This window comes from Phallusia mammillata, chromosome 4 (assembly GCF_965637545.1).
Source record: "Phallusia mammillata chromosome 4, kaPhaMamm4.hap1.1, whole genome shotgun sequence".
Taxonomy (NCBI): domain Eukaryota; kingdom Metazoa; phylum Chordata; class Ascidiacea; order Phlebobranchia; family Ascidiidae; genus Phallusia; species Phallusia mammillata.
The window spans coordinates 26,827,304-26,849,969 of NC_137255.1; the positions used below are offsets into that span (position 1 = coordinate 26,827,304).

At 36.9% G+C, this 22,666-nt stretch overlaps 2 protein-coding genes across 2 annotated transcripts; one reads left to right on the forward strand and one right to left on the reverse strand.

Annotated features, from left to right (window-relative positions):
* Positions 1-5,735: 5,735 nt before the first annotated feature.
* Positions 5,736-11,915, reverse strand: LOC145225307 (protein NLRC5-like). Its single transcript, XM_080091998.1, has 5 exons — positions 11,642-11,915; positions 11,193-11,586; positions 9,461-11,088; positions 8,916-9,077; positions 5,736-7,448 (listed from the first exon to the last, which is right to left on the reverse strand). Exons 1-5 carry the CDS (start codon positions 11,846-11,848, stop codon positions 7,284-7,286), a joined length of 2,556 nt encoding a protein of 851 aa, XP_079948124.1. The 5' UTR covers positions 11,849-11,915; the 3' UTR covers positions 5,736-7,283.
* Positions 11,916-15,608: 3,693 nt separating this feature from the next.
* On the forward strand, positions 15,609-22,392 carry LOC145224870 (2-(3-amino-3-carboxypropyl)histidine synthase subunit 2-like). The gene is made up of 9 exons (XM_080091473.1): positions 15,609-15,932; positions 16,468-16,598; positions 17,245-17,465; positions 18,319-18,500; positions 19,194-19,384; positions 20,157-20,355; positions 20,419-20,578; positions 20,998-21,165; positions 21,490-22,392. Exons 1-9 carry the CDS (start codon positions 15,795-15,797, stop codon positions 21,606-21,608), a joined length of 1,509 nt encoding a protein of 502 aa, XP_079947599.1. The 5' UTR covers positions 15,609-15,794; the 3' UTR covers positions 21,609-22,392.
* The last annotated feature ends 274 nt before the right edge of the window (positions 22,393-22,666 follow it).

Below are 22,666 nucleotides of genomic sequence, written 5' to 3' on the forward strand. Positions count from 1 at the left end.
GCTTCGGCTGTGGAAGGTTTGATTTCAGCTTTCGTAAAGTTCTTGTCTTTAAATACCAACTTGCCCACAAGAAATGCATCCCAAGCCATTTTGGACAGTTTATCCAATTCGCATTCCTGGCCCTGCAGATGTGGTGTTATTACGTATTGGCTACAAGTGAAAGCAAGAACTCTGGTGAGTGAAACAAACTGAATATCTCCATCGTAATTCACCAGGTAATTGATTGTTAATATAAAATTGACAGGAACATAAAAGTATGCAAATACATTAGGATTTTGGGTCAGTTTTTGATGTATCTCACTATATTTTTCGCCACATAGCTGACGTCCGAGTTCATTCTGTGTGATGTTGGAGTTAAACCAAGTATCTGGACTATAAACTTAGGTCGGTATGACGCATGGAACTTGTACAGTTGAGATGGTCGTGATGTAAAAATCTTTCGAGCACGTGGAAGCAAGTTTCCTCCAGCTAAATGCTTCAAGTAGCTTTCTGCAGAATTTTTTCCGTGTATCAGAGGTTTTGAAATCGAATTGGAAAATGATTTGAACGCTGCTTCATCTAAACCAGGGGTCACCAAACTACGGCCCGCGGGCCGGATCCGGCCCTCGAGGTCATTTCATCCGGCCCGCGACCACATTTTTTGGTTTGCCAAATCGTGTTGAAACTTTGTAACATTCAAAAATTAATCTACTCCTAGTTTCATAGGATTACAACGCTCAAGATTGATCCAAAGCCGGTTTGTTACGTCACCAATTGGACTACAAGTGTTAACTGTGTGCAAACAATTGCCTTATTTTGTTAGTTGTGACGTAATATACAAGCATTGCTCGTATGATGAGACCAGCTGTACAGTTTAACAGTCGCATTACCAGATTTTGAATTAGATTGTGGAAAGACCATCTCTTGGCGCCCCTATAAAAATCGCTGGGGCATGTAAACTATGCGGCCCGCGCGAATCAATTTTAAACTTATCTGGCCCGCAGTGTAAAAAGTTTGGTGACCCCTGATCTAAACCATCGAAAATGATCAAAACATGAGGGTCATTGCAAATGGCAGGGAGTATAATGGTTGCTTCGTCAGGTGTGCAGTTCCAATCCGATAACATGGTGGAAATGAGAAACTGAAGTAGAGTCATTTCACCCTTGAATTTAAGAAACCTGATTGCAATGTAAAAGATAAACGATACTCTTCCACACAATTGTCCATCTAACGCTTGAAGAGCCCATTTTTTTGCTGATGTGGTTTTTCCTATTCCAGCTTGCCCAACCACACCAACTACATTTCCATGTTTTTCGATGTAGTTTTGTTTTGCTTCTATGTCATTTGCTTTGAACTTCTTCTCAGCTTCTTGTTGTGCAATTTGTTTTGCACGAGGGAACATTTCTTCGCCGGTAATGTAATTTTTTGGTGTTTTGTAAAGTTTCTCTCTGCGGTGATAATGTCCTTCTGCTAGAAACTCGTCGCTAATTTGTTGTGGTTTGTTGACCATGGCAACGGGGACGGGTTCTATGGCTCGGTCCATAAACTCAGCTAGTGATGATTCTTCACTGGCGGTGGCTTTGACTTCTCTCTTTAGTAGAGATTTTAGTTGTTCACCTAAACAAGATACATTCTGTGAAATACTTTTAGCATCGCGCCAGTTTAAATTGTGGCATCTTATTCAGTGGTAGATTTACTAACTTGTTTTTTAACTGATACCAAACAAAGCCTGTTCTCACATTTTTCATTTGTTGTAGCTTGTGTTGTTTGCTGATTTTCATTAGGCAAAGCATGGACTGCTGTAGATTGTCTTTTTGCTGTCCGAAATTGTCTTGCTGTAGGACCTAGTGTTTTTGGTTCTGCATCCAGAGATGAAGTCGACTGGTTCCGGCTTGTATGTGGTTGATGTGATGCGGACGGGGTTTCATTAAATGATTTTGGCGAGGTTTCTTTCTCCAAAGCAACTGAGGCAGGTGGTTGTGTTGAAGTGTGAGGTTGATCGTGTATATGCTGAACCGTTTGTTGTTGCCGTATAGAGTATAAATGTTGATGAAATTCTACTGATGCGTTGAACACTGGTCCAGTTATGTGGGTGATTGTGTCACCAAACCGTGGAGCATCTGCTTTATCCTGCAAAACACACAATGATTAACATCTACCATACACAAACTCTGTCGCTCTTATTTCGTACAATATTTATAACTTTGCTCTCTTGATCGACTGGACACAGTTGAGCTGGATGTGTATGGGGTACAACTTCACCAGATCGTTGGGAACCTTGAGGCAGTCTTGTGTGGAGTTCACGGTCACCCGATTCTTGCGTCAAGTTTGGTCGGTCACGTGAGTTTTGGGCAATAGTACGATTGAAATTTTCATTTCGAAGTTGGTTTTTCATATTTTCTGACTTTCTTAGAACCACAATAATTAAACTTACACAAATTTTGCCTTTGTAAACAAGTTTAAAGTTACATTAGCAAATAAAAAAATAACGAGGTGTTAGCTGTGTATAATTGTGTATAATTAGGACAGTATGCTCAAATACTTTTGACCATTTAAAACAAACTAATTGAACAGTGCGGTCCAAAATTATCTTTTCGAAAACTAAATCCCTATATTATCAAGGCGCCACCGTAAGAAAATTAAAAGAACCGTGCAAATGACGTCCGTACTGCACAAAAACATCAAAGGAAAAAGGACCTCAGGTTGCCATGTTTGCGAAACTGGTCCATACTGCACGAAAAGTGTAAACGCTCTCATTTTTTAGTAGCCGAAAATCTGTTTCAATAAAATTGCTAATTGCATGCGAAAATATTCGTCGGGAATTACTTAAACGTGATAACAAGCATCAACTTACGCCGGAAACAAAAACAAGACATCTTTCAGAAGCGAATAAGCTTCGAGCTGGGGTCAACTTCTCACACAAAAGTTTTTTAAACAAAATAAAACACGTGAAAGGTTACCCATCCACCAAACACCTTTACTTATTTGTGCTATATTGCGTGTTGCCAGGCAGTTTGGCCTACGACAGGGTTACCCTATCTGCGTGAGAAAAATTCCGAGTGGCTTCAACTGATATCTTAGACGACGTCAAACTTGCGGTGTATAGCATAATGTTGCATGTCACCAACCCAAACAGTTACACTTTTGGTAAAGTAACATTACTATCACAGAGACAAAAAGCGCAATTTTGTTTCTTAATAAGTTACAAAACAGAAAGTTTTACAGGATTCGGTAATTTTAATAGGGTATTGATAGCTTTTAAGACGCAAAATAATCTCTATTTCACCAACTAGGCCTTTGTTCATGATGATAAGTTGTTTTGTATAAATGTAGGTAGCATCTCATGCATCAAAACCGACACACACAACAGTTAATAAGTTAACCCTTTAGTCCCGCAAAAAAAGAATCGTAAGAACTACTGCAAGTTAGGCTACAAGACAGTACGGTGTACAGAGAGCAGTTTCAAAAACGGTCCGCAGTACAAAAGGGGGTTGCGGATCCCTGGTCTATAGACGGGTGAGTACCACATATTGAGAGTGAACATACTATCGCCTAGTTCAAAAAAGACTATACATTCCCAAGGGTCATGTTAATAGGTCCCATATGTGTCCACGCTTTAGTGTAGGTTTTACCACTCTGATGAAATTTTTTACCACTAAAATTTCACCCTTTGTAAAAGAAGTTGTGTAATTGATATAGGGTGATACGCAACAATCGACATCCAACAATTCCACAATGTACAAATTGTTAAAAATTAACCAAATTCGCACAAAATAAGCAAACAAACTGGTTCTGTGTACTAATAGCAGACATGCGGTTTGTTTTAAAAAATATTACAGCGAGCTATGAAAAAAATCTCTCAAACGTGTTATTTTTATTACTAAAGACACTAAAATAGTACGCCGCAATATATTCAAATTGATGTGAAACCCCATTGCGTGAGAAGCACAAACCACTTGACCATGGGGGAAATCGGGCTGACCTATGTGCCCAAAACAGAGAGCAGACAGACAGTCGCATTACTGGATGCCACAAGACAATGAACCGAAGCAGAAGCATTAAGTTTCAGACAAACCTGACAGGAATGATAAACTGACCACTTGAAATCTAAGTCGTGTTTTGCCGATACAAATGTCAACAGGCTCAAATTCAAACATGCCTTGTTTCGCAAAAGCTCCGATACTCTTTATCCTGCCAAGAAAAATGCATGCATTTTTTTCTAAGCTAAACAGACTCAGACCGTATTGTGTACAAACTTTCCAGCCATTTACTAACCCAGGCGTTCCAACCCGCAAATATATGTTTGCATGACCACGAAAAAATCAAGCCTTAAGTCATGCTACCCAAAATACCCAAAAGCAAAGTATAGTGCCCGATTAAGTTAATTTTAGAGCACGGTGCAATACTTCATAAATCAAAATCTTACCTAAATTATCACAAAGACATTTCAGGCTTCGATGCACATTAACCGGGTAATTATAACGTTTACTGTAACGTAACAAACAAACAATGAAATGCACGTTGCTTGACAACAAAGTCACACAATGTGTACAAAGCCACTCTCTTTGTGTACTTTGATTTTGTACACATGCAAACTATTTTCAATTATTTTTATTTTTAGTGATCGTAAACAAACAACAACGAGTCCTACTTAGTATCATCGTATAGCCTGGAAGCGATTGACAAAACGCGAGTCCGACAAATAATTTAAAGTTTAGCGTGTTTTTTTAAGTTAGTGCAATGCACGGCAAATGCAACAATAGAGAGAAAACAGAACTCAGTGGACTTATGCCGTAAGATCTGAAAGAAACTGCTGCATTTGTGTGGTAACTTTGTTTTGCGTGTTTATAGGTCAATCACAGGCGATAAACGCAACAAATACATACAAAAAACTGTTTTCGAAGCGTAAACGAGGAAACAGCGGTCAAAAGTTACCTCAGATGAAATCCAGTCCAGCAGAGGGATGAAGTGTATTTGTTACAACCAGATCATGGGCGAACCACGCAGCAATGAGAAACATAAAATGGCCACTTAAAAACCTAACTTATCCTGTTCGGCTAAAATGTCTATCGTATCAAAAATCTGTGATTTACACAAAGCCCTCAATTGGCGCTGCACATAAGGGCAAGTGGAGACCCTTGGATTTCAATGTACCACAAAAAATCTTGGTGAAATTACCAAAATTACCATATTTTGACAAAAAATATAAGTTGGTCATGTATTAGCAAGCGCGTTTTCAGGAAATTCCTAATAAAGTTTGAGGTAGCACATCAGTAATTAGCGCCTAAAAAGTACATCAACTGGGAAGACTTGACTCATATGAAACTTCATTCAAAAACTCAAAATTGTTCTTTACCTGTTAAAAAGAAATGCTGAAATGTGCCTAATGTACCCTGCTAAGAAAATCAAACCAAACGGTTTTCATGAAGTTTAAAAAGTATTGATAAATTTACAGTAGAAGTGAAAGATCTAAAACCGTAATTAACGAATAGAAATTCAAAAAGTTTTACCTCTGAAATACGCTTGCATAAGTTATGCGTGGTTTTCGTTTCAATATGGCCGACATGTCACCAAATCCTCAAACAAGAAAATTGTTAGGGTATGTGTGTAGGTTGTTTGAACATAAAGAACTACGTATCACGCAGGCAAGCATTAAACATTCACTAACTAAACCATAATAAAAATTAAAGCATAAAGAAACATGCGTTAAAGTATACAGAAAATATAACCTGCGAATTTATTAGGCCTAAAAGAGGAAATTAGGCACACATTTTGCACGAGTAAGTCTCCCTGTGAGAAATTTGACTAATTTCCACCAAAATAGTAACATACTGTATATTCAACTTCACTTAAAATGTAAATATTTTTCGATCCACAAAGCATAGTGTAAAAAAGCTTAGGAAATAAACGTCATTAAGCAAATAGTGTGTACAAACCAATAGTTAACTGACTGACTATGTCTGTTAACGTTGTAATTAGAGTAAGTACATTTTGTTTCTAACAAGGTAAACAACATAGTTTCTTAACCCCTCTGCAGCACAAACATCACACTTCACACAAGACACGGCAGAACAGAAAAACGTTTCAGCGTCGATTTAAAAACGCGATTGAAAAAAACAAAGTGGTTGAAAGCTTTGCCGAAAACATAAGGACCGCAGTTACGTATTTTTTTAAGTTATTTGTTTCATCTTGCAACCAAACGGCAGAAATGAACTGTGCTGATTTGACAAGAACTGATATTTCAAGTCAAATCCACGGGATTAAAAAAATCTTGTAAATATAAAATTGCTTGTAAATATAACCAAGTTTATTTGAAATCGAAACATTCTCATTGATACTGTTAAGAACTTTCACAATGCTTTGTGGCTCACCAAGGCAAAAGGGTCTACATAACCATCGGTAGTAAATCTAAACAGATCGTACCTTATTGCTAAAAGTGCAGTAATTACCACACAACCCAGCTCACACAAATAATGTACCAACACGAACACCCAACAAACGAATAGAAATGGCTGATTTCAAGCAAAGAGGAACGAGTGCTTTGGTGCTTAAAGGCAAATCACAAATCAGAACTAGTTTCGGAAGGCAACTTGGTTTCTGTTTTCAAGAAACGAGGAGAAAGCAATGTGAACAAAAGTTTAAATAATGGTAAACTTTATAATGATTTATGATATCAGTCAAAAAACTGATATTGTAGATGAATATTAACCTATATTACTTAGTAATCTCAGTGTAAGTACAAGCAAATTAAAAACAATGATAGCAATCTTGTGAAAAATGTGCTGCCCAAAACAGAAAAGAGTTCGTTACAACCTGTGTTAAGCATCTGACATAAAAAGCTCAAACCTACAGCTACCATAAAAACAACTGCACACAAATAGGCAAATCAAACTACGATTTAAAAAGGTGCCTGGAACACAACGTCTTTGGGGGAAAAGGCAGTTTGTTGTAAGTGCCCAGGCGGCAGAGTAACATTCGATGGCAAAAAACGACTGCATGAACCTCGGCGAGCTTTGCAACAAGAGAGCAAACACATTTACCCATCATTAACAGATAGGGCGTACAGAAAAACAATGTTGAGTGTTATTATTGTTGGGAAATATCATTGGTTTAAAGCCATCTGCAATGTGATGCTTAAAAGTGTAAACCTGGTCTTGTGTAAACAGCAAATACAAGGCAATCGACAAAATCAAACGACAACAAACTAGTTAAAAAAAACAAAAAAGTCTATATCAAAACAAAATTTACAAAAACATGTTTGGATAGGCGTATTTTTTTCGAGTAATAAACTTTTTATTGGATATTTAGAACACAACTTTTCCTCGCGACTTTGAACTGACGAGTTTCTTTCCTGCTTCTGTAAAGCAATTTTCCCAAACATACAAAACGCTGATGTTGTGAACACATCGTGCCAATGACTCAGCACTTTCATCTGTCAGGTTGTTGTAAGACAGATCAAGAAGTTCCATCTAAACAAAACAACTGCTAAGTAAAATAACGTCAGTCATTTTATGAAGTAATAGTAAGTTAACAGAAGAAGTGACACCGAAACAAGGAATTACACAAATGTGTTTTATTTAACATTCAAACTACGCTTTATAGGTAGTATTCCGCATTATACACATAGCAATGGTTCGTCGTTTCAATCTATATAATATTTTTCGGTTGTTTACTGTTGACATCATCTGTTGTGTTTTGCCTTCAATTTTACTTAAACTCCTTGGCTGTTTTACTTTCGCTTATACCGTGTCCGACACTAGGGGGCGCCGTGCATACAATTGAGAACTGCTCACGTATGTCGGATAGTTTTACATTGACAGCCCTCTGTAAACGCGCAAAACGTTTTGTGCAGAGTTAAACACTGATTTCCTAACTATATTGCTCATTTGAAAACAATTCAATTTAAACATAAAGTTGATTTTTGTAGACTGAAGATACTGCATGAAGTTTTACCGAAGTCCATGGATCCCGCCGGAAAAAAATCCGCTGGGATCCGAACAAATTATCCACCCTTGGTTCAGTGTATTGCTAGTAGGTACACAAAACATATCGCTGATTAAGTTTTTTGATATTACTCTTGTATCACATCTAGGATTTGCATTCGAACTGCACTCTGAGCCTGACTTCGAGTAAAGTAAGTATTTGGTCAAGAACAGCACTTCCCTGTCCTGCGGGAAATGCGTTTGCTGTCTTGTGGTCGTTTGTAGGTTGATTGCTTGTTGTATTTATGTTAATACAATCGGACAATGTGGGCTAAACAAACAACTTTCCAACGACATGTGTTCAGGCCAGACGTCAAATAAATGGGTAAGTGACAGCTGATTTGATTTGACAGCATTAAGTTTATCCATCATTTATTGTACAATACATTGTATCAATTAACAATCCAAATTAAAAAAACTCTCGCCTCAAAAGGCAAAGGTTTCGCTTGATCAGATTGTTGCATTCTATCAGTGATACCATTCTTGGATTTATGGATATTTAGTCAAGACCAAAAACAATGCAGTACCCAGTGTCTAATTCACAAGTGATCCAAGCGCTCTATGCAGACATGGAATAAAAAAGATTTTTTTGGTTGTTTCATTCAAGAAATTGGAGTCAAATGTCAGTAAACATTATCTTAATGAACAATACCGAAGTAAAAAAACATTCTAAAAGTGGTTGGCAACACTCCTAAACATACAAATGGCATCCCAGTGTAAAAATCAAAGTTGAAACACTAAATGCGTAGGACATTTTTTAGAGATTGTTCACATACATATGCTTGCGTTTAATTCTTTTTTTTCCTTTGTTTATCGTGCACTGTACTATGCGTATTCAGTGTTATTTACCCCGATGAAGGTAACCTGTATAGGACGTAGAAACGTTGGAATAAAAATGCAATTGCCAGAAGAGCTGTATAAACTTGATTCACATACATAGGATAATTTACTTACAGGTTTTTCCAATTGCAGTGCAGAATCGCAGAGTTGTTTGACTCCATCGCTTCCGATCTCACAACTCTCCAGTACCAGAACTTCCAATTTGTGAAGACAACGAGCCAACGAAGATGCACCCAGATTACCGATATTGTTGCGGGAAAGGTCGAGTGCCTTCAGCTAATGTTTAAGTAAAAACAAGCACATGTTCACACAGAACAAAGCAGACATAGAAACACCACAAGTATTACTTCGGCATTCCGGACTTTCAAACAAATAATTGGTAACGTGGGTAAAAAGCCAACCTGACATTGTCTTCATTTAAATGAAACGCATTATCACCAGCTATAACTTGTATGCGCATCATTTTTACATGAAATCATGCGCATCTTTTATGCAATACATGTCGACATTAAACATCGTAAAACCTGGGGCAGACTTATTTTGTTACTAATGGAAATTTATTTTGTGTTTTGGTGCCAACTTAAACTGCCCATAAGGTCATGCATCTACATTATAAAATGGTTCTGAAAGCAAAATCGTAATCCTAATCACAGTAATACCGGGTTGGCTCTGTGTTGAAGCACGAAGAAAAGGTTTTCGATGTCATCAGGAAAAAAAGATAAACCACTGAAGTTGAGCACATTAGGAAGACGAGATGTAACAGACGAAGCAACTTCTGGATCATTTGACTCATGTGCCCAGCTACACACTCGCTTCATGTGTGCTGTACTCATACCAGTCAAGAATTCAGTCAGCAAGAACTTCTTGAGTGACCAATCTTCAGAGAAACTTCCAGAGACAAGGTGTCCAAGTCTGTTAAAAACCCAGGAATCGCAGATTCCGAAGGCAAACTTGGAAACAACTTCCCATCTGTCTTCGGTTAGTAGTTTCTGTTGCTTCTGAAATTCCTCTAAGGGCATTTTCATCATCAAGTAGAAAGCGGCAAAAAACTCCTGCCAGGTGAGGTGAGAAAAGTATCTTACTTTGTGTCCGTCTAATATCGTCAGCTTGAGATTCACTTGCTTTAATACTGATGTGGTGAGAAAGGCGTCGGCTGTGAAAGTTTTGATCCCAGCTTTCTTAAAGTCTTTGTCTTTAAATACCAATTTGTCCTCAAGAAATGTATCCCAGGCCATTTTGGCCAGTTTGTCCAACTCGCATTCTTGGCCCTGCACATGATCTGTTGTGACGTATTGACTACAAGTGAAAGCAAGAACTCGTGTGAGCGAAACAAACTGATTATCTCCTTCGTAATTCACCAGGTAGTTGAGTGTCAATATGAAATTGACAGGAACATAACAGTACGCGAATACATTAGGATTGTGGAGAAATTTATGGTGTATAACATTGTATTTGTTTCCACATATCTGACGTCCGAGTTCATTCTGTGATTTTGGAGTTAAACCAAGTATCTGGACTATAAACTTGGGTCGGTATGAAGGATGGAGCTTGTATAGCTGAGCTGGTCGCGAGGTAAAAATCTTTCGAGCACGTGGAAGCAAGTTTCCTCCCGCTAAATGTTTCAAGTAACTTTCTGCAGTATTTTTTGCATGTATGTGTGGTTTGGAAATCAAACTGGAAAATGATTTGAATGCTGCCTCATCTAAACCATCGAAAATGATTAAAACGTAAGGATCACTGCAAATGGTAGCGAGTAGAAAAGTTGCCTCGTCTAGTGAGCAGTTCCAATCCGATAACATGGTGGAAACGAGAAATTGAAGGAACGTCATCTTAACCTTAAAGTTGAGAAGCCTGATCGTAATGTAAAAGATAAACGATACTCTTCCACACATTTGTCCATCTAATGCTTGGAGGGCCCACTTTTTTGCTGAGGTTGTTTTTCCTATTCCAGCTTGCCCAACCACACCAACTACATTTCCATGTTTTTCGATGTAGTTTTGTTTTGCTTCCCGTTCATGCGCTTTAAACTTCTTCTCCGCCTCTTGCTGTGCAGTTTGTATTGCACGATCAAACATTTCTTCACTGGTAATGTCACTTTCTGGTGTTTTGTAAAGTTCCTCTTTGCGGTGGGAATGTCCTTCTGCATGAAACTCGTCAATTTGTTGTGGTTTGTTGACCATGGCAACCGGAACGGGTTCTAAGGCTCGATCTATAAATTCAGCTAGTGTCGATTCTTCACTGGCGATGGCTTTGACTTCTCTCTCTAGCAGAGATTTCAATTGAGCACCTAAACAAGATAAATTCTACATTTATTAATTGTAGCTATGCCAGTGCAATCTAAGTATTCCCATTGAATCATTTATATTAAAAACACACTTCACTTGTACTCACATTTTATATTTCCATTGGCTTGTGTTTGCTGATGTTGACTTGCTAAAGACTCGGCTGCTGTAGTTCGGCTTGTTGCTGTACTACGTTGTGTTGCACTATGACGAAAGTTTTGTGGTTCTTTATCAAGTGATGAAGCCGACTGGCTACGGCTTGTATGTGGTTGATGTGATGTGGATGGGGTTTCATCAAATGACTTGGGCGAGGTTTCTTCCTCCAAAGCAACTGGTGCAGGTAGTTGTGTTGAAGTTTGATGTTGTTCGTTTGGTAGGTGAACTGTTTGCCTTTGCTGAATAAGGGTATAATAGTTGTGTTGATGAAGTGCTACTGGTGCGTTGTACACTGGTCCAGTTGTATGGATGATTGTATCTCCAAACTGTGGCGCTTGTGCTTCATTCTGTAAAACATAACTATTTTAAACCAAACCAGACTTATTCTTTACACTTTCTTACAATATTTATGACCGCGCTTTCACTGCTAACTCCACGGATTTGGCTTGGACGTGGCAGGGGAAGCACATCATTTGAACTTCTTTGCGAGCTGCGTTGTTGTACAACATCATCTAATCCTTGGTGTAAGCTAGGTTGAAGTATATCATCATCTAAGCCTTGGGGTGAGCTGGACTTGGTTGTATCGCTATTGGACCTGTTTTCCGTCATTTTAGCAAACTACAGAACATTGTTTCTCCATTTAGCATTTTTTTCTACACTACTCTATACACGATGAAGCTTAACCTTAATAATATGCAGTTCCATCTGTGAACAACCACTTACATGAAAAAACGTCTTTGTCCACACAAAGTAAGTCAATTGTACGTCAAGGGCATTAAACCTGATTGGGTTAGTTACAAAACTTCGCTTTATACTATGGTGCAGCTGCAGCGCGTTTTATTGTCATTAAACACCAACGCCGCGACTCATCATTGAACAAAATTAGAACTTGGCATTACTATTGTCTGGTTTGTGAGTTATTAGTTTTACACACGTTTAATGGTTCAACCACACATTAAAAATTTGATAATCACTTTTTTGGACTTGTACTTTCGTCCTCCTGCGACTATGAAGATAAACTACACAAATGATTTAAAATGGGCAATAGCAATTATTTCAACAGCAAAATGGCAATAGCAGAAATTTCTTTTGAATTTCTACTAACTTGAAATTGTTCTACTTATATCATACTTGCTACAAGTCCAATTTAAAACAACTTTAAAAGTCTGGAATTGGATTTGCCATGTATCGAACTAATTATAAAGCTAGTGAAATCATTTTGAAAGCTAATGGCTGAAAACAGTTTACCGAAACAAACAATTTTCACTAACAAATTGACTTTTTGTGACTAAACAGACTACTTAAACTTTCATACAAATACCAAACTACCAGTAAATAGAAACAAACATTACACCTTTCACAGTAAACAATTATTGCTCAGTTGCATAAGCAACTTGATCCTATATTATCCTGTTTTTTAATCAGAACATCTACCGCAGATATATATGTTTTAGCCAACCAAGTAACAATGCCGATGGAGTTATTTGGTAGTCAGAAATTTAAACTTCTTTGTCGCAAGTGAAATACAATACAAGTTTTACAGCATGAAAACATTGCAACATGACGAACGACATGTCCAGCATGCTTCTAACCGTCGCAGTTGCAAGTAACTGCACGACTTTTTATATATCTGTTTTAGCCAACCAAGTATCATGGTCGGATAGTTTCACGATACAAGGCCGATGGCGTTATTTGGTAGCCAGATGTTTAAACTTCTTGAACTTTGTTTGCAAGTGACATACAATACATGCGTCGAAGGCACCACGTGAAAACATTGTAACATGACGAACGACATGATCAGCATGCTTCTAACGGTCGCAGTTGCAAGTAACTGCACGACTTTTGATAATGCATACAAAGCCATGAGTCATTTCATCTCGAAGATCTGTGCAAGAGCACGTGGCAAGCTGTCACCCGATAATTAGTCAAAGTTTATCGTCATGCTTAGCGACAGAACTGAATTGTTAAACAAATCGACAGTATAAGGCCGAAAAAACAGGGTAATTGTACAAGTTTGTTTTATTTTACCATGGTGCCGAGTGCTTCTGGCGTTCCTATTGACAGTATTCACGCATTTAACAAAATGATTGCAATAGAGTCCTTTAATTTTGCATCGAAAAACAAAAAACAAAAAAGTCATAATTTTTGCACACATTTTGCACCGAAAAACAAAAGAGTGATAATTTTTGCAAACAAAAAGTCCTTTATTTTGCATCGTCGATCAGTTTCTTTTCGAAGGAACTGATGGGATGCAGTGTCCAATACAATATTATCGATCGCATGTACCGCTTTTGAGTGCCGAAGTAGTGACATAGCATGTCGCTTTTTGCGTCTATTAAGGTATTTCACATTAAACTCTGAATAAACATCACACAAAATGATTCAGTGCAATTTTTATCCAGTTGCAGTATTTGTAAACAAAACACGATTAGTTAAATCTAGTGATAATAGTAAGCCGATATTTATAACAGTACGCCAGGTCAACAAGCGGCACAAAACCTAATCACAATCGACTAAAACATCTACACAGCAATGTTGTTTAACCGACGAAGTTAAAGTACATGTTCATGTGTCGCATTTTGCTCCAAAGTGGTCCTGTATCACAGACCAAAGCACCACGGGTACATCGGTCCGTAAATTTATTTCTTGAGCATCGTTTGAGATGCACGGTCAAAGAACAAACATGTGTTGAACTAACCCTTGAACACTTGTTTCAGGTGGGTCGTGATGCAAACTTAGTGTCATGAACTCCTTGATTCGTGAGTCAATTGTGAGAAACAAAACAAGTTTGCTCTGTCAACTTACATGTTGTTCGTCTTCAAAATACATGAATCAAAACTGGGCCAACTGAACCCCGGAAGGACCGACACCAGGCTAGACATAACCTAGTTTGTTTCCTTACACCGATTATATAACCACAAACCGAGCCACTGCCTGTGCACAAATCTACCATTCATTTTTAACAGCATAAATTACTTAAATCTGGGTCAGCAAAACACGTTTTAGTCTGAAGTAAGCCAGGTCTATACAGCTCTATTCGAGTTTTCCGTATTTGAAAACGTTTGCCCAGTTCTGCAACAGATTACATTTATTGCTTATGAGCGCCACTCCGCAGCGGCGGAAGTCATGTAATTTGTACCTTTAAGTGGTACATTGACAATATGTTTTGGCCTAATGTTCCGGCGCGCTTGACCCATGAACAGATATAAAAAAACTGATCGGGATTCGTTACATTTTCTAAACATGCACAAAACTGTGATGGTTTTTGTTGTAAAATGTACAATTGCAGTGTTTATAACCAAATTCGTTCTCTGTAGGTTTCATAGAAAAGAAAGCCTGAAAAAGAAATCAGAGATAAGGTTGGAAACAAAAACCGGATTTTCAATATGAACTCAAATGTTAGAACATATAACTTGGAAGAAGACAATCACAACAGTTCAGTCTTATATAGTTGTACTACATCCCAGATTTGGGGTTAACAATTCCTGTTGAATTTCATATTAAATTTACAGGTGTTAACTGTAACGTTTTCGTACACACAGCATTATCTCTTTTTGACACAAATTGTAAAAATGCGAGATGCTGGCACCCGAACGTAATAAAAAACAAACCATGGAAAGATTTCCAGGCAGTTTTTCATCGTGTAAATGTTAGTACAGTTTTATTCATACAAAATAGGAATACAGCACATTCAAATTACCAAAAAAGAGAAAATGTTTTTACACAAATGACTCTTTACCTTTAAGTCAAATTTAAATGCCCAAAATGTACTTGATTGTACAAGATCAGTGGTTCTTAACCTTTTTTCCTTGCTGCACCCCTTTCAAATCACCAACCAATTTTCGCACCCCCTTTCAAATCACCAATCAATTTTCGCTCCCCCTTCTGTTATTGCTTAAATAGAATAGACCTAACCAACCTCAATGATTCAGTATCCTCGCACCCCCTAGGAACAGTTCTCAGTTCGGGGGTGCGTGCACCCCTGGTTAAGAACCCCTGTACTAGATTATAGTTGGTTTCGTAATATTAAACACAAAACTAGTTTCACCCACAAAATCATTATTTATTGCAGTCGGCATGTTTACGGTGGAAAATTCTCTGTTTAATATTCTTCACAACGATCTATCAAAAATTTTATTTTGGGATAACTTTAAAATATTTTCTATATTTCGAAATCATTTATGATTTACACTATATTTTAGTATTGTTAGATACAATAACAAATTGCCCGATTGCTTTTTTATCCTCTAACTGAAACTGAACGGGTAACTGAAAGTACAAAACAAAAACTACAACACTGTATGAAAAAATAAATCGTTTCTACTAATACAGTGGAAAACTTCTCTGGTTTTAAAATTTTATTTTCTTGTAGTAGTGAAAAAGAGTTATTTGTGAGCTGTAGAGCAAAAGGTTTGATAACCTTTGTTTCATAAAAGTTATGACGCAACATTTAGTTTGGTAAAACCCCTAAATCGCAAACTGCAAGTCACAATCGACATTTTCACAAAACGAAAAAATATAAAAAAAAAGACCTGTTGCAGATTTTGCAGACAAAATGTCATCGGCATTCAGTTCCAATGACGTCGAGGTTTTGTCAAGAAAAATAAACATTGAAGAAACTTTGCCTAAAACCGATTCTTTGGCATTGCTCCATGAAACGTACGAAATTCCACGCTGCATTCAACATATTAAGGTTTGCATTTATGTACATTAGTTTGGCATAAGACTCGTCTACTGCTATGGTATTTCTATAATTTGCTAAGGTAATCTTTATGGGTAAAAAATCATGACAATGTTCACTCAAACCTTAAAGGTTTTTCATTGCATTTAGTTGTGGCTGGCCCACCTTCTCTTTTTGACTTCTCTTGTGGTCATGAGTCTCATAAACTCCTTGAAAAAAAGTGATCTTGTTATGATAGATGTTTCAAAAATTGTATATTGGTAATGCAAAGAATTCAAGTCAAAATTGTATATGATTTTCAAAGCTCATTGTATAGTATAGATAGATGCACATTGTGCAAAATAAATCGCAGACAATGTGGTTTGTATTTTGTGAAGAAAGTGTTTGCTGATTCTGCCTTTTTGTATTAATGAGTTTAGTTTTTGCTTTAGTACATAACCAATTAAGATTGGTTTGGGTTTTTCATTTACTGATTGATGCATACTTTCTGGTAATGTGTGAAATGTGTGTCCCAAGTTTTGAAAAACAAGTTGTCAACATGTTTCAGGAAAACAACTACACAAAAGTAGCACTCCAGTTTCCAGACTATATGTTAGCTGATGCCGCTGAAGTTGCTTACCAACTGCAGCACGGAACCTCTGCTGACTTCTATGTCCTCGCTGACACTTCATACGGAAGGTAATTTATGTTTACCTAAATGCTGCTAATAAAATTAAACCTCATTTTATGCTTAATTAGGTTTGCATATTTTTCAAAATTTTGCTAAAATTGAATTTGTTTGTACAAAATTAAATTAATATAAGGATTATTTCCATAAGTTTGAGAAAAACAAAAACCTCTTACAAAGCAAAAACGCAACATAAACTACTATAACGTTTCGAAACTCCTTAGCAGGATTGGGTTCATGTTGTTGCTATATTGCTAAAAAACAAATTTTCCAAGTCTTGGCAACATATTAAAGTACAATTTTTTTAAACTATATCATAATGAGACTTAAACATGTTACATATACTAATATACTAACAAGACCTAAACTGTGCAGTATCTCTAATAAACCCTACCTAGAGGTTTTTGCAGCCGTTTTCCGATTCTGTGTCATTAGTATAAGGCTGTTGCAACATACTGTTTAAATCATATTTGGGCAATCGTATGTTAACCTTGATGATATGACACACAAATGGTAGAGTCAATCATTTTTAAATGTCCTTTTAAACACTCAAAACATATTTATCACAGCACCAAACAATTAATGTATAGCAAGTGTACAATAAGAGTTATCAAAAAAAGATTATCAGGAATTTTATTATTTCATGCTTTTTCACAGCTTTGATGTTGATGAGGTAGCAGCACAACATATTCAAACTGACCTAATTATCCATTATGGCAAGGCATCTGTTGTGGCAAATACTAAAACATCTATCATTTATGTATTTGGTGCCATTAAAATAAACCTGGACCCAGCAATTAACCATTTCATGCAATGCTTTCCTGAGCAAACAGAAAGAGTACTCGTGCTTTCATCTGCTTCTTATATTTCATCATTAGGTAAGTGTTGGCACTTGATGTTTTTCACGATACACTCAATATAGACAAATTCTGAGCCTGGCATACTGTGAGTTACATATGAGTGCGTCATAATCACTGGTCTACATAAATGCTTTAGGGCTGATCCCAGTTATGAATTTATGTTCATCTAAACCAGGGGTGGGGAACCTGCGGCCCGCTTGCCTTTTTAATGTGGCCCGTGTCACTATTTTGTTAAAGTACAGCATAAAACGTAGCATAAAAAACAATAACAAAACGTTTATGTACAAATATTTAGTACTTAAAAAGACTTCGACATTTGTACATTTGACGCCAAACTTATTAAAATTGCCACACATTCAACCACTTGCTGTATTTGTGACGTAACAGTCACTCGATTGTCTCTCCTTGCAGTAACAAATCATTTGCCATGTGGTGTTAGTTTTAAATAGAGCTAGGGTGTTCCAGAAAGAATGGACAGATTTTAGTCGAATTAAGTGATAAACCTGTATGCCTTGTTTGTTGCAAACAAGTAACAGCAAAAAAAAATCAAATCTGGAGCGATGAAATATAAAACCACTTGTGTGCTTTTACACGGAATTTGATAATAAAAAAAATACTTGGCCCGCCCGAAAATGTTGTGCAATTCATGCGGCCCGCAGTACTAAGTAGGTTCCCCACCCCTGATCTAAACCAGACAAAATGCTTCATATACATTTGGGCCTTGGTTTTATGAGTAATAACAATGTAATATTTATTTCAACAACAACTTTAAATTGATGGTACAGTGTTCTGTATCCAAATTTACAATGTTTTAAAAAACATGACTGTCTTGTGTTAAAGCACTTTTTCTACCAGAAATGCTACATTACAGACATGATGAAAGACCAGCTGCGACATGAGTACCCCAACTTATCAGTCGTCACATTAAAGCTGCCTGACCAACCAAAACCAGATACTCAAGTTGATAATGATGATTTTTGCACCAACTCATGTCCAGACTGCTCGTGTCGCATCAAATCCACAAAAACAAATCCGGAAACTGGTGACCCATTGGTAGGTTTTGTTAATAATTTTAACATAATATCCATAATGATAAAAATGGGGATTTTACATACACCTGTTAATAAATCTAATGCATCAAAAATGTTTTTGAGTGACATGTATATGCAATTCAATGGGAAATTTTACCTATTTATTTCCTGCAGTTTGGTATTTAGTAGTGATGGGATGATTTTTGAAGTCAGTACTGAGAACAAGAACCACATATATACCTTCGAAACCGACTATGAGTACCGAGTACCTCAATATATTGTTGTACTTAGTTGTATATCCTTAGCTAATTTATCTGACATGGTCGGGGTACATACGCACACACACACACACACACACAAATGCAGAAGCATGTAGAAAATGTGATTTCCACATGATAGCAAAAAATATATATGTAAACTGGCAGAACTTTTTCCCGATTTGCTCTGTCGGAAGCAAATGTGGCACAAAGTTGCCCATATTTTTTAAAAATTCCCAAAGTGTGGTAGCTATGTTGAAAACTATGATTCTGTTTTGTTACTAGTTACTACCTATCATATGAAAGATAACTGTACAAACAATACTAGGATTTAATGAGGGCAAATTATAAGACACAAAAAGTCTGAACAAAAACTAAAAAAATATACCAGCGAAAAAATTTTCATTGACTTTCATGTTGAACTTATAACTATGTATAAAAATGTATCCATGTTCCAGGTTTTTGAGTTTCAGTCATTTGTGGCAAAATTGCAAGAAAACATGAGTATTGATGACTATTCACTTTTCTTCATCGGACATGAGAAGAGTGAAATGTTACAGAATTTCCAGCTGCAACATCCAAACTGCAAAGGTTTTATTTATAACCCAGCTGTGGAAAAATGCACTGAGCTGTGTTGTACAATAAATAAGTAAGTCCAAAATTATAGTTTATCAATGGATAATTTTCTATTGATAAAATGTATGTCTGTAGTAATTAACCACATTCTACTATCCAGTCTTACGTATTTTAAATAATTTGTACTTGTAAATGAAGCAGGGTACTAAATAATTGTTGTTTAATTTATTTATGGTGTAACCCTTCAGGAAAGTAAGTTAAAAACGTCTGCGAGTTATTTGCTTGTTAGCATAAAGCATCAGTACTGAATAGATGGCCTTTTGACATTTTAATGTTTTTTTAGTATTCTTTAAGACCGGGTTTCTCAAACTGTGGGTCGCGAAACTTTATGGGTTATTATGTCAGTCACAATAAATGGTATACATGCATACATTTATTGTTTAAACATCATACCCGTGTATTCAAACTGCTCTGCTCTAAACACATTTTGTAGAACTTAAAAGAGTATTACCAGCCTAGTAGCCATATGCGCCAGACTTTTTTACGCCCATTGTGTGCAAACAATGCGAAAAAGCAGATACCACAAGTGTCACAATATAAATTATGATGTTATAAAAACTAAGACTATCAATCTGTGTATCAACTTAGAAATTAATTTAGGCTTTTTAGGCGCCATTAGATGGTATATATATAAAATATAAGTATTTCCTTACATCATACCCATCAAGGGGTCACATAGAAATTTCTGTTTCAAAATTGGGTCGCAGAGCAAGAAAGTTTGAGTAGCCCTGCTTTAAGACATGTATAAATTTGAACTAATGTTTTAACAGAAACTGTTTGTGCAGATTTTTAATGAAGCGATACTTCATCACGGAAAAAGTAAAAGATGCTAAGACGGTTGGCATTCTAGTTGGAACGATGGGCATGGCTGGATTTCGAGAGATAATTCGACATCTTAAAGACATACTGAAACAGTCAGGCAAAAAATCATACACTTTTGTAGTCGGAAAACTTAACCCTCAAAAATTGGCAAATTTTCCAGAGGTATGTGATCACTGTACTATTTCAAACCTACATCTAACAAAAATTGACTTGTTTTTTTTTAAGATTGACATTTTTGTGATGGTTGCATGCCCTGAAGAGACTATTGTAGATGGAAGTGATTTTTACAAACCGATTGCGACACCGTATGAAGTTGAAGTGGCTTGCAATGCAAACAGACAGTGGGGAGAAAATTATGTAACAAACTTCACCGAACTATTACCAGGTTGGTGATGGCCATCATAGCTATGAATGGTTTTTGTTTATCCACCAGGTTGTTTTGGTAGTCCAGATGTATTTGCATAGTTTAGGGTATTTGTTGTTATATCATAGTTGTACTTTTTACCCTTACTGATATCTGGGCATTTTGTAACATTTATTGGAAGGTAGAGGTTTATTTGGTGGAGAAATTTATTGTAAACAAAAAATAAATTATATAAAAAGCGTTAATGTCTAAAACTTTGCCTGTTTAGTCCATTACCCCATGCCATACCAGGTGCTAAGCGGACTAAACCAGCCAAAGGGCTAAAGCAGCCTTAGTGTAAGCTAAGCGGGCTCGTAGTTTTTGATGGCCGCACCCTTATAAAGACAAGTGCTGGATTAAATAGATTAAACTTTAAGTTTGGAAAATGTGTTCCACTTTAGATGGAAAACACTTTGTGGAATTTTCTCCCCATAAAGAGGTTACTGTGTCTCTGGTGTCTGGAAATTTACGAGGAGTTTCATTACAAGAACAAGACAGCCAAGAAGAAAATAACCAACTTGATACTATAAGAGAAAAAGCTCTGAGTGTATTCCATCCTTATTCATCTGGTGGGTTTTAACTTGGAACTTAAATATTTGGGTTTGAAATTCTACTAACGTTTTGTAACCTTTTTGAGTTTTTAAAGCGCCTTGAACAGTTATTGCTCAAACACAATAAAATTATCTGCTTCTAAAATCTTAATATCAAAAAGTGTAAATCTATGTTCATTCCACTTGAAATGCCACGATTAAAAATGTTGCTTTTGGTGTTAATTCAGACTTAAAAACTTTTTTATACTCCACCAACCGAGTTCACAATGTTTTATTACCAATAAGAGACTTAACGTTTACAACCAAACCCTTGTCATTTTGATTAATGCGCATTTTCCGCAGCTCAATTCTACGCCGGACGAACTTGGCAAGGCCTTGAACAAAAGCTCGGAGAAACGCCAGTGGGTGACGCTAAAGAGGGTCGAAGTGGCTTGCCGATGACGTATACACACGAAATGTGACGTCACACCGGGTAATACGTCATCGGTGGAATTCGTGCTTCGCGAGGCCCCATTTTTGAGGCTCTGTTTCTCAACGACGGATTTGCAATCACAGTGTCATTGCGCATTTGCTTTAATATATTGAAATAGTTTTGTTTAAGCGATTTGACAACTGTGTTACATGAACGTCGGGGGCGACCAGTTTTCCGAATGTGCCAAACTCATACTGTATAATAAATCACAGCTACATTACGCCTTGTAGCAACTGTGTAGCTGCAGCGCGTTTACCATCCATCCACCAATTATGCCCCTTAATTTTGCAGCGCTTTATAATGCTTCAACGTTGCGCAGCTATTTCCGGTTTGGCAATTGTTTTAAGGTAATTGTACTGCTATAGTGTTTGGGGGAGTAAAATGAATTCAGTCAAACATGTGAGTTTTTCTCGTTGCACCTTCAACGTATTTGTACCATTGCTTATTATTAAGCGCTGATCGCTTTGTTGCGTCACAAGCAGCAATTGTCATTTTTCTGCCCACTGCCTGATGTTAATTTAATACACGGCTGACTGAAAAAATCTCGATTTCTTGAATATTTGGTGGGATATTTTTGGTGTAACACATGGGTCAATAACCTACTGCCCGAAAAGCATAATTATCCGATACGCAGCCTTTTAAGAAAATTATTACTTATTAACGTCACTTGGTGGATGGAACAAGGCCAGATGTCTTTGTTTTTGCGACAATTGCTTGTCATGGCCCACAAACATCATCAGATTCCTGAATATGAAGAAACTTTGTTCTGACAGTGTTTTAAGTGCTCTCGGTTTCACATAGATTGCATTTAGGTATTTGACATTCTCAACGTCGTATTACAGTAATAATAACAGTAAAAAAAGTCTTGAGGAAGTTTATAGTAATAGACTGACGTTTTTACAACGTTGGTAAAACGTAGCTAAACAACAACAAAATCTGATAAATCTACGCCAAATTCGAGATGTTTAACAACATGGTAAGCAGCAAATGGAACGAAATTAAAAGCGATAGGTTAGTACAGCCCGTTGTTACTTGGTTGATTTTTTT

What these genes read in the sequence shown, in the direction of transcription:
- LOC145225307 (XM_080091998.1), bottom strand. Translation starts at nt 11,848, where the DNA reads ATGACGGAAAACAGGTCCAATAGCGATACAACCAAGTCCAGCTCACCC. An exon ending in AAAGCGCGGTCATAAATATT is followed by an intron (nt 11,587 to 11,641) that starts GTAAGAAAGTGT and finishes TATGTTTTACAG; the next exon opens with AATGAAGCACAAGCGCCACA. An exon ending in AGCCAATGGAAATATAAAAT is followed by an intron (nt 11,089 to 11,192) that starts GTGAGTACAAGT and finishes TATCTTGTTTAG; the next exon opens with GTGCTCAATTGAAATCTCTG.
- LOC145224870 (XM_080091473.1), top strand. Translation starts at nt 15,795, where the DNA reads ATGTCATCGGCATTCAGTTCCAATGACGTCGAGGTTTTGTCAAGAAAA. An exon ending in CGGAAACTGGTGACCCATTG is followed by an intron (nt 18,501 to 19,193) that starts GTAGGTTTTGTT and finishes TCCATGTTCCAG; the next exon opens with GTTTTTGAGTTTCAGTCATT. An exon ending in CTTCACCGAACTATTACCAG is followed by an intron (nt 20,579 to 20,997) that starts GTTGGTGATGGC and finishes GTTCCACTTTAG; the next exon opens with ATGGAAAACACTTTGTGGAA.